At 51.5% G+C, this 14578-nt stretch overlaps 5 protein-coding genes across 5 annotated transcripts, besides 2 other annotated features; 3 read left to right on the plus strand and 2 right to left on the minus strand.

Moving 5' to 3' along the window:
* Positions 1–7965: part of a sequence feature (contig 1.125 1312..32723(-1)) that runs on past the window's edge.
* On the plus strand, positions 56–1705 carry ANIA_07267 (GMC family oxidoreductase; the record flags this gene model as incomplete). The annotated part of the gene is made up of 1 exon (XM_675444.1): positions 56–1705. One exon carries the CDS (start codon positions 56–58, stop codon positions 1703–1705), a length of 1650 nt encoding a protein of 549 aa, XP_680536.1.
* On the minus strand, positions 1847–2336 carry ANIA_07266 (uncharacterized protein). The gene is made up of 2 exons (XM_050611889.1): positions 2173–2336; positions 1847–2117 (listed from the first exon to the last, which is right to left on the minus strand). The coding sequence occupies exons 1-2, from the start codon at positions 2261–2263 to the stop codon at positions 2023–2025; spliced, it is 186 nt and encodes a 61-aa protein (XP_050467864.1). The 5' UTR covers positions 2264–2336; the 3' UTR covers positions 1847–2022.
* ANIA_07265 (oxidase ustYa family protein) lies at positions 3687–4586 on the minus strand (the record flags this gene model as incomplete). The annotated part of the gene is made up of 4 exons (XM_675442.1): positions 3687–3968; positions 4045–4163; positions 4222–4347; positions 4403–4586. 4 exons carry the CDS (start codon positions 4584–4586, stop codon positions 3687–3689), a joined length of 711 nt encoding a protein of 236 aa, XP_680534.1.
* On the plus strand, positions 4871–6057 carry ANIA_07264 (class I SAM-dependent methyltransferase; the record flags this gene model as incomplete). Its single annotated transcript, XM_675441.2, has 1 exon — positions 4871–6057. One exon carries the CDS (start codon positions 4871–4873, stop codon positions 5942–5944), a length of 1074 nt encoding a protein of 357 aa, XP_680533.1. The 3' UTR covers positions 5945–6057.
* Positions 7966–14578: part of a sequence feature (contig 1.124 531..55685(-1)) that runs on past the window's edge.
* ANIA_07263 (uncharacterized protein) lies at positions 10925–12015 on the plus strand (the record flags this gene model as incomplete). Its single annotated transcript, XM_675440.1, has 2 exons — positions 10925–11725; positions 11923–12015. The coding sequence occupies 2 exons, from the start codon at positions 10925–10927 to the stop codon at positions 12013–12015; spliced, it is 894 nt and encodes a 297-aa protein (XP_680532.1).

A 14578-nucleotide genomic window follows, 5' to 3' on the forward strand; every position in this document is an offset into this window, starting at 1 on the left:
CTTCCTCCAACTTCCCATCATCTCCATTCATCAGCAATCCTCATCAGTCTTCATCATGACCATTCCTGAGTTCGACTACATCATCGTTGGAGGAGGACTGACTGGCTGCGTTGTTGCCTCTCGACTCAAGCAGCACGACCCTTCCTTGAACGTGCTGCTACTTGAAGCAGGCGTCGACCCTTCGAACAACCCGAACGTCAAGACTTACCCACCACTCTTCTCTCTACTGGGCTCCGACATCGACTGGAAATATTCCACTACCCCCCAGCCAAACACCGGGAACAGAATTCACTCCGTCCACGCTGGGAAGGCCCTCGGGGGTGGGACTACGATCAACTTCGGCGGCTGGAGTCGAGGAGACTCGGCCGACTACGATCTCTGGGCGAGAACTGTCAGAGACCAGCGATGGGGATACCAGGGCCTTCTGCCCTACTTCCGCCGGTCGGAGTCATTCTTCGATCGCACGGCCGACGTCCAGGAGCATGGCTTTGAGGGCCCTGTGCGTGTATGCGCAGTGTCTGCAAGTGATCCCAACAGGCAATATCCGATGCGAGGGCCAGTCCGGGATGCGTGGATTGAGATTGGTGAACAATACAACCCTGCACCCGGAACTGGCCGATTGTCCGGGGTGGTGGAATTCCTCGAAACCTGGCAAGGCGGAGAGCGTCAGGCTGCACACCAGGCCTACAGTCTTGATGGTTTACAGTGTATCACCGGGGCGAGAGCTCACAAGGTAGAGGTTAGTGGGCCAGGGAACATTGTGTCTGGAGTCCTCCTTGCAGATGGCCGTCGCTTTACAGCGCGAAAGGAAGTCATCCTGGCAGCTGGAGCACTGCGTACGCCCCAGCTTCTAATGTTGTCCGGAATCGGGCCAGGGGACACCCTGGCCAAGCACGGGATTTCGTCTGTCGTTGAGGCACCCGAGGTTGGCAGGAACCTCATCGACCATTTTGCGCTCTATCAGTTGTACAAGCTGCGCGAGCCAGAACGTGGCATTGCGCTAGGGAGCTCCAAGCTCTCTCACCCAGCTCTTACCCAAGGCTTTCCCGTTGACTGGGCCGTCAACCAAAGAGTCCCCCGGGATGTGCTTGACCCGGCCGTGCAGAAGGACAAGGAACGATTTGGTTCAAGCACCGATGAATCGGTCTTGATCCCGGGTCGACCTCTTGTCGAGACATTGATTCTGTACGCCCCGATCGGCATGCCCACCGATGGCAGCCTCCTCATGACGTCGGTCATGCTCCTCTCCGCAACGTCTCGTGGCACCGTCAGTATCAGCTCAGCCTCGCCGAGCGATCCGCCCCTCGTCGATTCCAACTACTACGATACGGAAACAGACCGGGCAGTGCTTACTTACGGTTCTCGCCGTACAGCAAAAGCTCTGTTGGAAACCTCAGCTCTCAAAAATTACGTGGAATGCGAGGTGCCCCCACCGGACATGCCAGCTCTGACGTCGCAGTCCTCTGACGAGGAGTTCGACGCTCGTATTAGAGCTACGGGAATGGCTCATCACCATCCTGCGGGCACAGCCGCCATGGGTAAGGTTGTCGACACGGAGCTGCGCGTGATTGGGGTTCGGAATCTGCGGGTGGTGGACGCTAGTATCCTTCCCGTCAGCATAGGGGGTCATCCGCAGGCGACTTTATACGCCGTTGCGGAGCAAGCTGCAGATCTTATCCTGCAGGCTGACGTGGAGAAAGCATAGCCGAGCTTGTTTCATTTGTTGTCTGAGTACCCAGAGTATAAGCTGCATTTTAGGGTTTCAGATTGTTTGTGAGTGGGGTCATGATGCTGATCAATACCGTGGGTTACACCTTATCCAAGAGTATGAACTGCCCAACAATTACATGGCTATGGTACGGAAGTGGATTGGTCTACAGTAGTACGAACGTTGCGAATAGGCAACCAATGATTGTAATTCTCGTACACGATACCCCAGGAGCATTATACGAGATTCATACTATCGCACCACATTGAGAACCCTAACCCTCGCTGGTACTCCTGCCATTCCTTGGTCGCAGTCTATTCGGACCAGCTATTTCGGACATAGTCGTCGGCGTCCTGGATCCCTTCATCCCGCTGAACCTGCGGAGTGCGGACAACGCTTGCGTCTGTCTCTGGACGACGGTCAGCCAGAAGCCTTACGGTTTGGAAAAATACAGAACGACGTGCCTGGTTCAAGTTTGGTCGGAAGGCCCGTGGCAATGGCAAAGAGAGACAGCAGCATGGCTAGAGAGAGAGAAATTGAGGCTGAAATACGCATGTTGACGGATGGACTTTGAGTTTGGCCACAGTTCGGTGAGGTCGAGCAGAGTCAGAGGCAATAGGACGTTGGCTCTGAGAAATTCCTGTAGATGGAGTTGTGGGATGTACGCGCGGGCTCTTTTCTTCAAATATTCCGGTCCATCATCTCAGCGGCTCCATCTCCTCTTCGGCCGATGACGGAAAATGGGGCTGAGTCTCAACTTTATCCTGCCTACATGTTACACAGAGCCAAGGGTCTTTCATTCGATCAGACCTGGCGATTGAGCCCCATGGGAGAGCGGGGTTGTGGTGTGCTGGCATAGTGTCTGTACCAGGTTCATCTGCAGGAGACTGCCCAAATTTTAGCGTCCCACATACGGAACTGACCAGCTGTCAGGAGTACGTCCACAGGGAGCAATAGCTAGCTCACTGTAAGCTGACACAGTCCGGGACCTGCCGTCCATGAAGCGTTATCCCTCGAGTGTGAAGTGATGTTAGCCAATTCCCTACCGTTTCACCATGCCTCGGGTATCCTCTGAAGCCTTGCAAGAAGCAAGAGATGGTCTGCTGCATCACGATGAACTGCAACCGTGTTTAGAGCGTCGAGAGTCGCGGTCCCACTCTCGTACTGGAATTGCCGTACACCTCACCCAGCTAACAGCGGTGTTCAGCATTGCTTTTGTTCTAGGGTTCTTTTATAGCGAGGTCAAGTCTACGCAGATTCAATCGCAGGATGGTCTTTTGCGTATGTCTACATTACAATTCCTCGATGAGCATGCGCCAACTGGGAGAAATTCTAGGACCCCCGGGAACTACTGAAACCGAATTTTATCTCAACCTGACCTTCTCGCAACGCCCAACTCCGGACGGAGAGAGGGCTTGGGCAGATCTTGTACCAAGCAAGTCTACGCGGCCTCTTGCGAATTAACGTATTCTAACGTGCTCAATGGTATCAAGTTGGCCGAGGCTTCGTCCACCATCCAGAAATTGCCCCTTTCATTGCAGGAATCACCGTATTCCACCAACTCCATTGCTTGGTTTGCTTCCATTCTCCTCTTTTAATCCTCGCCCATTGCGGTCACTGATCATGATCAGCACGCAATCCTAGTGTCGTACCACTCAGCGCTCGACGCCGCGAACTTGCAGCGAAACATTACTCCCCCCGATGACTTCCTCAACCAGACAGGGACGCGAATGGCCCCCAGTCATATCCGGCACTGCTTCGACTATATCCGGCAGACTATAATGTGTGCGGCCGATACGAACCTTGAAGTCCTTGATCGCGAAACACATAAGACGAGCGGATGGGGCCAGCCCCGGATATGTCGTGATTATGAGAGTGTATTCAACTGGGCTGAGAAATGGGCGAATTCTTCGGATACAGGGCTTATCACATAGACCTTTCTGCGCAAAATAGGAGACTAAAAGAATGCTCATAACCGCTAGTTCTGTTTCAGAATAGAATAATCACTCATATCCACCATCCTCCCCCTTGCCCAGTCATCCAAGGCCTCCCAATCCACACACTCGTGATCACTATAGACCCTGCTGTAGGGAAGTCCGTCCTTCCACCGGAATGTCGCGAGCGTCGTGTCACCCCGGCACATGGCTGCCTCGCGCCAGTACTCGAGGCAGTGGTCGATGTGGGTGTTTTCACGAACGAGTTCGTCGGCGGTGATGTTGGGCATGTAGTGCGATAGGTGGAGATAGCGGCGCACTCGTTTCTACCCAGAAATTTAAACTCAGTATCAATGCCGCACAGAGTGAAATACGCAAAAACGGCCTGGGGTGGATACGCACCACGCAGTGCAACTCATGATAGACAGCCAACTCAGCGATATACCCAGAGCCGTCTGCAAAAGGGATGCTTGTGTCAGGGAGGTGGGCGAGTTCTTCTGCACTGATCTTGGTGGTCATCGCTGGACATAGCCTCAGTACAAACGAAACTTCATATCAGATAACCAAGTCTGGGCCTACGCTCAAGTATATGTCTCCAGGCAGCATCAAGCTCAGGGCGAGGTTCCCCCGTGAATGGATTATGCTCAATATCCCGCATGAGGCGCTTCTTCACGTAGGCTATGGCACCGTCGTCTTTGGCGGGTGCTACCAGTGAGGACTACATCAGCCTTGCTTCTGTCTATATATTGGCGATACCTACAGTATGATATCTGCGGTCTGATACAGTCACTGCTCATGTGTCCTGAGAACAGCCAGAGACCAAGGAAGAGGATGTTTGACGCAGTGAGCAGGAAATACGCGACATAGTGGTAGGGTAGCCGCTCCGGCTGTCCTCCTGTCAATGGCAGGAGACTGTACCCTTTTTCTCTGCGGTTTCCCAGCATTGTTCGTTGAGAAATGTGTAGTGTCCAGAGAGGATTATCAGTAGTGGTTTCTTTTGTCTTACTGAGAGTGCATCGGCTGCCTTGCCCAAGCTGGGCAACCGAACCACTCTATGCAGCTAGTCAGCACGCAGCAGGGATAACCCTGTGTCAAGGCAGGACCATGTATTGTCACGGTATCAAACAGAACCTGACCATACATTCAATACTGACAGGCAGCTTTCTGGAAAGTGATTGTGTTCCCAGTGCAAAATACTCAATCCTCGACCTTTGCGACTCTTGCCAAAATGAGAGTCCGATCTCATTGCCCACAAAGAGTTCCTTTCATTTCTCATCATCTGTCGCGACACTTCAGAACAACAGGACTCAGCGACCTCAAAAACATCTGGAAACTCACTCAGCAAGACCACAGCAATTACTGGACCGGCTATCTCTCCACGCGGCCCAAATACACAGATTCCTTCTACGACCTCATTTACAACCACCACGCAACGCACTCGCGAAACAGAGGCTCTTTCAAGAGTCTGTCAGTAGCTCACGATGTTGGTGCTGGACCAGGCCATGTTGCTGCAAAGCTGGCTGCAAGGTTCTCGCATGTCGTTGTGAGCGACAACAACGCCAGTCACCTCGAGTATGCGAAGCGGTTCCTTTCGCGAAGCGGTATTCCCCAGTCGAGCTTCTCCTATGTGTCCTCCAGAGCAGAAGACCTCTTGTTAAAAGACCCGGGCAAAGCAGGTTCTGCCGACCTGGTCGCCTGCGCTCTGACCTTTCCCCTCCTCGACACCCTCCCGGCCCTCCAGAGCTTCCACACCCTCCTTAAAACCGGCGGAACGCTCGCAATCTGGTTCTACGGCCGCGCACACTTTGCAGAGCCAGAGTACGCTCTCACCTGTCAGCCACTCCTCGACGAGATTATCGACCATCACTACGCAGGTGTGATCCAAGGCCATGGCCACGAGCATCTGGCGCAGTGGAAGTGTGTTGCGGAGCGCATCGCTTGCGGGCTGGATTATATCCCATTCTCGGAGACAGAATGGGCAAATGTGACGCGGTATAAATGGAATACTTCCTGGGCTGGATTGGCATTCTTTACCGAAAGAGCCTGTGGGTGCCCGCTAGATGCGCCGCCGAGCGAGATTAAGCAAGGGGAAATCGTGATTGAGCAGGAGGACAGAAAGATGTGGGAGATGAGCTGGAACATCAGTCAGCTCAGAGAGTTTGTGAAGTATATCTTCCCCTTCGAAAGGATGGACGACGAGCCGGTGAGGCCGTTGTGGGCGAGGTTGGAGAGAGAGGTTGGATCTGGCCAGCAAAGGCTGTTTTCATGGCCGGCAGTCTTGATTCTGGCGACGAAGAAGTAGGTAATGGCCGAGAGGAAGTCCTATGTTCAGGAGTACTCAGGCCTATTGATTATATCGTAGGCAGCAAAAATCTACCCTACACATATTCTCTGGCAATATCAAAGAACGAACATCAACCTCACATACCTTACTTCGTTCACGAAGAAAACCTAAAAGTGTGGACAAACGTTTCCATACTTTCCACTTACCTCGCCATAATTCAATGGAATTTTTTTATTTACGTCAGGTTCCTATGCACATCAGCTTGAAAAATGACCCTAAAGCCTGGGCTCGTAAGCCCCGGTCAGCTTTGTCTTATCGGAACCCTGGTCTATGGAAACGCAGACAATCACCAAATTCCAGCTCTTGCGGTCCTCGGAATCCGAATGTCTATGCTATCGTCTCTTCCAACACAGTCTTCTGCAATAAGCAATGTATAATGTGTATAGCTAGCCGTATGATGCAAGCAGAACAACCACGCGATTCACGCCCCCATATGGACGAAGGGAACCCATGAGAGAACATCATTGCTCCGGGATACTCGTTTAGTACTTCTATATCGCTTCAAAGCTTCATGTAGAGCATAGGCAATGTTCCTACTTAAGTTCTCGCCCGCGACTACTCGCCGTCCTAATTCCTCGTAGAACAGTCTAGACACGGCCACAGCAGCAATATCGCGTATTTCCCATAGCGTTCCGACGACGTGCGGAAAGCCGATGAGCTGAAAAGCGCTTGCAATATGGATCACCTCGTCCAGGAGATCTTCTGAGGAGTTCTCAGCCGTCGAGCAAGCAGAGAGGTATGCGAGTTGCGCCTTGTCGTGGTTTATCCTTGCCAGATCTTGCACGGTGAGGTTGGACCCAGGGGATGCGTTGGCTCTTTCTGTATCGTCGGCCTCATCTCCTGATGATTGGGCGAGTATGAGAGCGCTTTTTGAGGGATCCGCCGCGTTAGATTCTCCGTGGCATGAGAAGTGCAGGAGGTGACTGTTAGGAAGCTGTGACAGAACGTCGGCTCTGGAAGGCTTGTGTAGGATCTTGTATGAAACAATATCTTTCAGGCTATCTTCGATTGCCTGTATTTCTGCCTCACTGTCCAGGTCTTTCTGATGTTCTTTTTCGGGTGCAGGGATGACGAGCATCTTCAGATCGGCATGTTGCAGGCGTTCCTCATGCCTGCTCTGAGAAAATTTCAGGACCTGAAGGGTTGCGACATAACTGGAAACGACATAATCCATTGCTACTGTTCCATTTCCGTCGCCGGCCGCATGCATGGGGAAAAGGCCCATGTAGCCGCTTGTCATCCACCAGATGCGCGGTAAGGCGATATCAGTCCCGGAATGACCGCAATGGGTATACAGATTGAGCTCTGTTAGTACCGGCTGCACGGCGGTCTTCCACAACCACTGCAAGATGCTCTGAAGTTCTTGATTTCGTTGTTTCCTCGTGCTTGCTCGACCTCTCGAAAGCTGGTTCTTACCGATCACCTTTGGAACATAGGCCTTAACATCCCGAAAGTGGAGCCTCTCCAATCGAATGCTTGTGATACCTGTGCTGGTAATCAAGATCGCATCGCTCCGGTGTTCGGTGACATTAAAGGCCACGATAGGTCCAGAGGAGGCAAGCGAGATATAGTCCTGTTCAGACCAGCGTTCAAGGAAGTGCTCAAATCCGGGCACTGAACGGATCCTGTCTTCTAGCTCCTCAAGATTTCTTAAACAATCAGCCCGCTCAAGACCAGCAATATTGATACGGGGCGGGATTTGGCGCCGTCTCCGTGTGGAAACGGGCTGGGTAGTTTCTGCCACCTTTGCGAGCGACGATGCTATTGGGAGTAAGATCCGCCGACGGAGCTGAGCGTATTCTTGATAGAGTGCAGGTTCTGATTCTTTCAGGGCAGAAATGTCTGCTTTGAGGTCAACAGTGAGGCCAGCAATGACTCCTCTCCCAGCCTCCAATATCTGCAGGGCGCTTGCCGGCGACCCGTCTACTTGAAGGACGACGGAGGCCGCCAGCGATGTGAAGTGGGATATGTTCTTTAGCAGGTGTTGCTGGTCAGCTCTGCTCATCCAGCGAGGAACTAGCAGTGGAAAGAGCGCTACAACATCCCTTGCGACTGAATTTGCAACGCTCCAAGCCCTGTCTCTGACACAGGAGTGGAAGGCATGTTGACCCGCCTTGACGCGGTCCAGGGGAGGAGAATTCTCGTGGTGCAGGGCCTCAATGAGCAGAGATGCAGGCCTATGTTCTTCTGCATGAATGCTGCCCGAATCTTCCGGAAACTCCTGCATGAGCATCCCTACCAAATCCAGGTACATTGCGCGATTGGGATGGCTTTCAGGGGCCGCATCCAGCGCCTCCCATGCGGTTTTAAGAGCCTCAGTAAGATTTCGTGGCTCTCCTTTGTGCCGGTAAAGGTCGGCCAGGCTGGCACTGACATTATAGAGAGCAATGCTCCGTTCTGGGTCATTACGAGGAATGAGTCGGAGAGCTTTGCGTTGTACCTCTATTGCTGCTTCAAGGTCTTCCAGCGAATCCGTAACGCCGAAACGCAATCTGAAGAGTAGCCCAAGGCTGTTCAGAATACTGACTTTCACGGAATCTTCATCAGTGTACAGCTCCAGCGCTTCATTTGCGGTTGTGATTGCTTCCTTCAACGTCGACATGTCACTATTTCGTTCAAAGAGATACCCAAGCTGATCACAGAAGACCTTTAGACACGACACCCGCCCGATTTTGTTACTCTCAGGCATGTTAGCTTTACACTCTTGCATTAGGTGGATCGCTTCCTCCAGATCAACAAGCGCACCTAGCTGCTCATAGCGGTGGGTAAGCTGCACGCTTAAGCTGTGCAGGATGTCAACCCGGTCAAGACGACCGAGCGATACCGTGACAAGGGCATCTTGGTTGATGCTTATTGCCCTTTCTAAGTCGGAAAGGGAGCCCACAGCCCGATACCGCGCCTCAAAGGCAAGACTCAAAAACCAGAGGCAATATGGAATCCGGGGGTGTCCCGGCGAGAGCAACTCAATTGCCTTCTTCGCAAGCACAATCGAGCGTTCGATATCGCTTTCATCGTTGGTAAAAGTGAAGCGATTTCTGAATCGGCGACTGAGAGTACAAAGTCGAAGGGGTCGGTCACGGCCATGAGGCAGGTAAGCCTCAATGGCTTGCTGAGCAAATGCAGTTGCAGAATCAAAGTGCTCCTTCGACCCTGACTTCATGTACTTAGAGTACTCAAAGTCACTGATATCCAGCAGCAGATCAATCCGCCGGTGGTCATCTTGCTCAACGCTCCCCAGGACCTCTAGCCCTAAAGAGATTGCACGGTCTAGATGCATCGCCTCACCGGAGTATTCGAAGCGGCGGTTCAAGGCAAGAGCCATATGCCACTTGAACTGAGCCTTGTCAAGATCATTGCCATTCCTCATGGAGGCGGAGGCGTCCAGGGTCTTCTGCGCCCATTTCAAAGACTGCTCCAAGTCCCTCATTTCGCCGCTGAAGTCGAACTTCTGCCCATACAATGTCCCCAGATGGTCCCAATGTGTGGGTAACCGAGGGTCTTCCTGGGCGATATTCCTAACAGCGGACTTTTCCAGCTTGATCCCCTTGTGTAGATCTTTCATGTCCCCTAGTCGCTTGAACCGGTCCGCCAGCAGAAGGCTGACGTTGTGAAGCAGTTCTGGCCATCGTGGGTGACCGCGAATCAGTTTGGCAGCAGCACGTCCAAGTTTAATAGCCTCTTCGAGATCCCGCAGACTGTCAGAGACTTCGAATCGCCGCCCGAACGCGTTGCTAAGGTTTTTGAGGTATAGGGAGCGTTCAACTGGATTGACCTCATGAACATCATTCTTCTCACCCTCCTCCTCCTCCTCCTCCACCTCCTCCTCCTCCTCTTCCTCTTTTTCTTCTTCTTGTTGTTGTTCTTCTTCATCTTCTTCCTCTTCTTCATCTTCTTCATCTTCTTCCTCTTCTTCCTCTTCTTCTTCTTCCTCCTCTTCTTCATCATCGTCTCCATCGGTTGTTGGGCCCCTAGGACTAGTCAAATCTACCGTTCTTTGTGCATAATAAACAGCTCTATCGATATCAGCTGGGTCCCCTAGTCTCTCGAACCGTCGCTCGTAGCAAATGCCCAGGTTTCCCAGGAACATCACGAGGTGCGCCTTGTCCTCAGCCGTCTCTACTGCCTCATGTGCCATCTGCATTGCAGTCTCCAGGTCATCCAAATCACCCAGCCTGGTATAGCGATACCCATAAAGCAGACAGAGACTATTTTTACACTCTGCCTGGTTACCTGGACTGCAGAGATCGAGTGCCTGGCGTGCAGCCGTGATGCCGCGTTCCAGATCGTTGATATCCTGATTCCACTCAAATCGATCGCTTAGAAAGGTAGCCAAGTTATTGAGCACTATAACATGTAGTGAACGCTCGCTAACGGTCTGCTGCGACAGCGTGACGAGATTAATTGCCTCGGAGATATCCTCGACATTGCGGCACGCCTCGAACCGCTCTCGAAGTCGGTTTCCAAGGTCGTTCAGGTAGATGAATCGCTCGTGAGGTAGTGACAGCTCTAGCGCCTGTCGGGCGTGAGCTATCGATGCATCGAGATAGTCCGTCTCGCCTGTCCGGTAGTAATTCTCTAGTAACGCTCGTCCTTGCAAACCCAGCTGCGCAGCTACGCGGGAGCCATCCATCGTGGCAATATGGTATATTTAGGTAAGGAAAGATGTCTGAGTAGCCCGAGCTGGGCTAAATAGACGGTCCAGGGGCAGACTACTACGTTAAGCGCCTGGTGGCGTACTGGCACACCCCCTGCAGGAAGCTAAGGTGAGTAGCGCTGCTCTATGGCACATCGTGCTAGTCCTCGTTAGATCCTGTCAAGCGCCATACACGCAAAAGAGGGGTAATGCACACGCAATCAACCGTCTGAACATATCCCAGGACTTAAGCCTCCAATATAAGATATCAGCTCCTGTTTCTCTCTCGTTAGGGACGGCCAAACATGGCACCGCAGACGATCCTCGGCCACTCATTTTTCTCTCCAAAGGATGTCCATCTCGCCAGCCTGGTCCCCAACATCAAAGACATCGACCTCGACGCGCTAGAAAGCGTCATCCCTTTACAAGATGCCGATTTCACCATCAAGGAGATCGATGACTTCACGAGCGTGTTCGGCAGCCAAATCGACAACAATTTTCAAGCATTGCTCTCTCGAATAGTCAGCTGGACAATTAAGAGAACCGACGAAGCAAAAGTCACCCTGACAGCGCGCAAGGGTCGGGTCTATACCCTGCGCAAACCAAGCTCATGGTTCCGGAGCCTATGCGAAGAGCCTCAGGTACGGACCTGGTTGCAGGAGCAGATCGAGGATGGAAATCATGATGGCGTTTATTTTGTTGTCGGTCTGCACACCCTTTTCGATGCCGCTATTTCTGGTGGGCTGGCGCTGGCGTCGGATTTTGGGGGTGGCATTGCAGTGTCTGCACCTGCAATGCCAGCAGGCACCGACAATATAGCACCACTCCAGGATCCCGGGCAACTTGCACTGTCGGCAGGACTTGAACGGTCTCGCAATACATCCCACAGTTGCACAGCCCCGGGAGAACAGATATTCGCACTCCGGCTGAAAAATGTAATCCTGCGTACCTGGTCGACGCAGGATGTTGCCAATGTGCGTCTGGAGCAACATAGCCATTGGATAATGGCCTCTGATAATCGAGGCTCTGATGACGACAGCTCCGAGCTGCTAGAGGCTTTTCTAGAGGGCGATTCAGAAGGAGATGATGACATCAAGGAGGACTCAGTAAATGATTTGGCGCCTGCTACTGGTCAATACATATTTTCTGTTCTATAACCAATCCTCGGCTAAAGGTAGTTAGAGCCATCAAGCGGTTCAACTGTTTGAGTACCTGTCTATCAAAGGATGTATCCCCGCTGCCTAAGCTCGCTTGAAGAAGATTGAATAGATAGAGGCATGTAGATACCGCTTCTCAAATTCAGGCGTTAGATGACCCCCATGACTGTCAAGGACAAGTGATCAAGACCCCTATACGCGCAATTGTTACAAGAACAAAGCACTTCTCAAGCAACTGAAGGTATTTAGCCAGTTATCTAACATTTACGCTTACACTAACGCTTACACTAATCCCCCAATTGGTCGGTAATTCATATTCCTCAAACCACTCCCAAAAGGGCTTTCCCTAGAAATAATGCACGAAGAAACCCTGAATCCTGTGAAGTATGCAGCTAACTGTGTAACCCACTCCGCTAGCCTGGGCGAGGAATATGGGCTTTTTGGTAAATCTAATTTTGTAGCTACTTTGTTGATATAAGACCCATAAAATCCTGCCTCATCAAATTATATATATATATATCTTCGCCTAAAAGCTGTGCTTTATATCACAGTCTTCAGGACGTTGAACCACTGCTATATAATTTAGGAACTCGCAGTGAGCTCTCTGATCCTGTTGTCGAGTAATGCGACTTTGGATGCTGTCGTGACGTCTGACAACCCTGGAAATTTTTGATGATAAATGACATTAACCTACACCTTATAAGATGAAACTGACGTACTTCTTATAGATAGGATGCAACAAGAGGCTTAGTGTCACTCATCACGGTTTATACCCGTGATATATTTCGCCATACCCTTAACATTGATTATTTAGGATAATGATCGGAACTGATAACATGGTGGGACTCATGATACACTCTAATCTATATAAGTAGTAGAGACACCCTTTCCTGGCTCTTTTATTTACTCTCAATGACACTGATAAGTATAGGAATCCAGTTAAAACAATACTGCCTACGCCCGCCGCAAATCAGGCTTTCCTAGCTAGGTCCGATATCAACTCCTGATATAGCAGCTCAATCCCATTGATGAAGCATAAACTGTTGACACAAAGAAGGCCAGAGTGAGTAACCATTTAGTGATTTGTGAATCATCTTAATGATACGAGCGATCATCTTCAATGAGCGGATTACCTGACTAGCCTGCTCACCGTCTATGGCAGCAACGTCCTATCAGGCAGGAAGGAGGCGCTCGTATTTTCCACTGTAGAGCCACTCTCTAGGTAGCTAGACAGCTAGGAGAGCATAGCAGACTATCCATAGTAGACATCTACAACGAGCCTGGTTGAGGCAAAAGCCCGTCGTGAAGACTATAATTGCGTCACTGGCCCGCTGCCTGGATGGGATCGCGATGGGTGCTGCCCAATGAGCCGCGATAGAGTTAGTACCATCCTCAATATTTGAGTCATAGAGCAGAGCAGTCAGAGTAGAGCAGCCAAAGAACCAAGAACTAGGACTACCACTGCTCACGAGCCGTCTGTCCGGGCCAAACAGGAACAAAACACGGTGTGACCTTGGCTCGACGTCGTTTACCGAGGAACCCGCGCAGTTCCACGGCTCTGGTTTGTTTTTCTCCACAAAATAAAAACACTGCTTTGGATCAAGTCGGAAGAGTTTTCTTCTGCAGGCAAAACCAAGATATGCAGCCCTTTCGCCGATGTTGGCTGTGACGGCGATCCGGAGTATCGACTGCCAGTATCGCTAGAAGTGCAGAAGTGGAGATATATCTATCATGCCGATTATGTGCTTTAGTCCTGCACGATCCTGCGGAACACCCTGCCATTGCGGCCTCCGATCGGACAAAAGCAGGTTTTGGTTTAGTGAATCTTGAAGCGACAGCGCATGTGCTTGGATATGTCTTGGGTCAGTAACGACTAAAGATACCTTGGAGGTGTGGACTTAGCAGGACTGTCCTCTGAGTGGCATTGTAGCATGATCGCTGGGTGGGGGTCCTCAGCCAGCAATGGTGCCACCTCGAGCCTCTGACGATTCATTCTTATGGCGATTCATTCTCCAAGCTTGTACAGGCTTGTGATGCTTGCCCCTCAATGATTGCCCATTTTCTCTGTAAGTGATGTTAGATGTAACATATTTGACCAAGACCACGCATAATAGAGCGAATGATAGACCAGATCACCTCGGGCGCACCACTTGGGCTCGAAAAGTATACTGAGAAGAGTTGACAGAAGAGTTGTTGCACGGCGCGTGATTGGTGCCCTCCAGGCGCCAACTCACCGCATTTTCCAGAATTGGGTGCGACGATCTGCATTGCTATCGGACAGACAAAAGAAAAAAGACAAAAGACAACTCAGACTCCGACTAAAAGATTTCTTTGACCCATTGTCTGGTTTGAGATAAGACCAGTGTGGGCTGCAGTCAACGGGTCCTGCAGTATCCCCATCAGCTCTTTTGAACCAGCCGCTGCCGGCTGTAAGCTGGCGGTAAGCTGGCTGTAAGCTGCAAGCACCCTTCGAGTCGATACCGGGCCGATGGGCGACTGCGATTGTTTAGAGCTGCCCAATGCAAGCAAACCATAATAGAGATCACTGTGGTGATAAGTGCTGCAGCCCCGCCCGCTAACGGCCTGCTCCACTAGCAGGGAGCTAGTCACTGCCTAAAGAGGTTGGCCCTCGGTGTCTGAGCGACTCTGCCTCCTGTCTGTGGTGGAGACCTGGGCAGTTCGACTTTTTTTTTCCTCCCCGTGCTCTCTGAGGTTTCCCATCGTCCATCCCCCCCTCCTCTGATTCCAGATAGCACTCCTCATCATTTTCGAAGGCTTCCCATCTCATCGTCCTCCATCACC

The sequence above is a fragment of the Aspergillus nidulans genome, chromosome IV (assembly GCF_000011425.1).
Source record: "Aspergillus nidulans FGSC A4 chromosome IV".
Classification (NCBI taxonomy): domain Eukaryota; kingdom Fungi; phylum Ascomycota; class Eurotiomycetes; order Eurotiales; family Aspergillaceae; genus Aspergillus; species Aspergillus nidulans.

Bases quoted from the DNA above. Each gene is read 5' to 3' on its own strand.
- ANIA_07266 (XM_050611889.1), bottom strand. From the start codon at position 2,263: ATGCGTATTTCAGCCTCAATTTCTCTCTCTCTAGCCATGCTGCTGTCT. The intron at 2,118-2,172 runs GCACGTCGTTCT...ACCGTCGTCCAG, and splicing joins TCCGACCAAACTTGAACCAG to AGACAGACGCAAGCGTTGTC.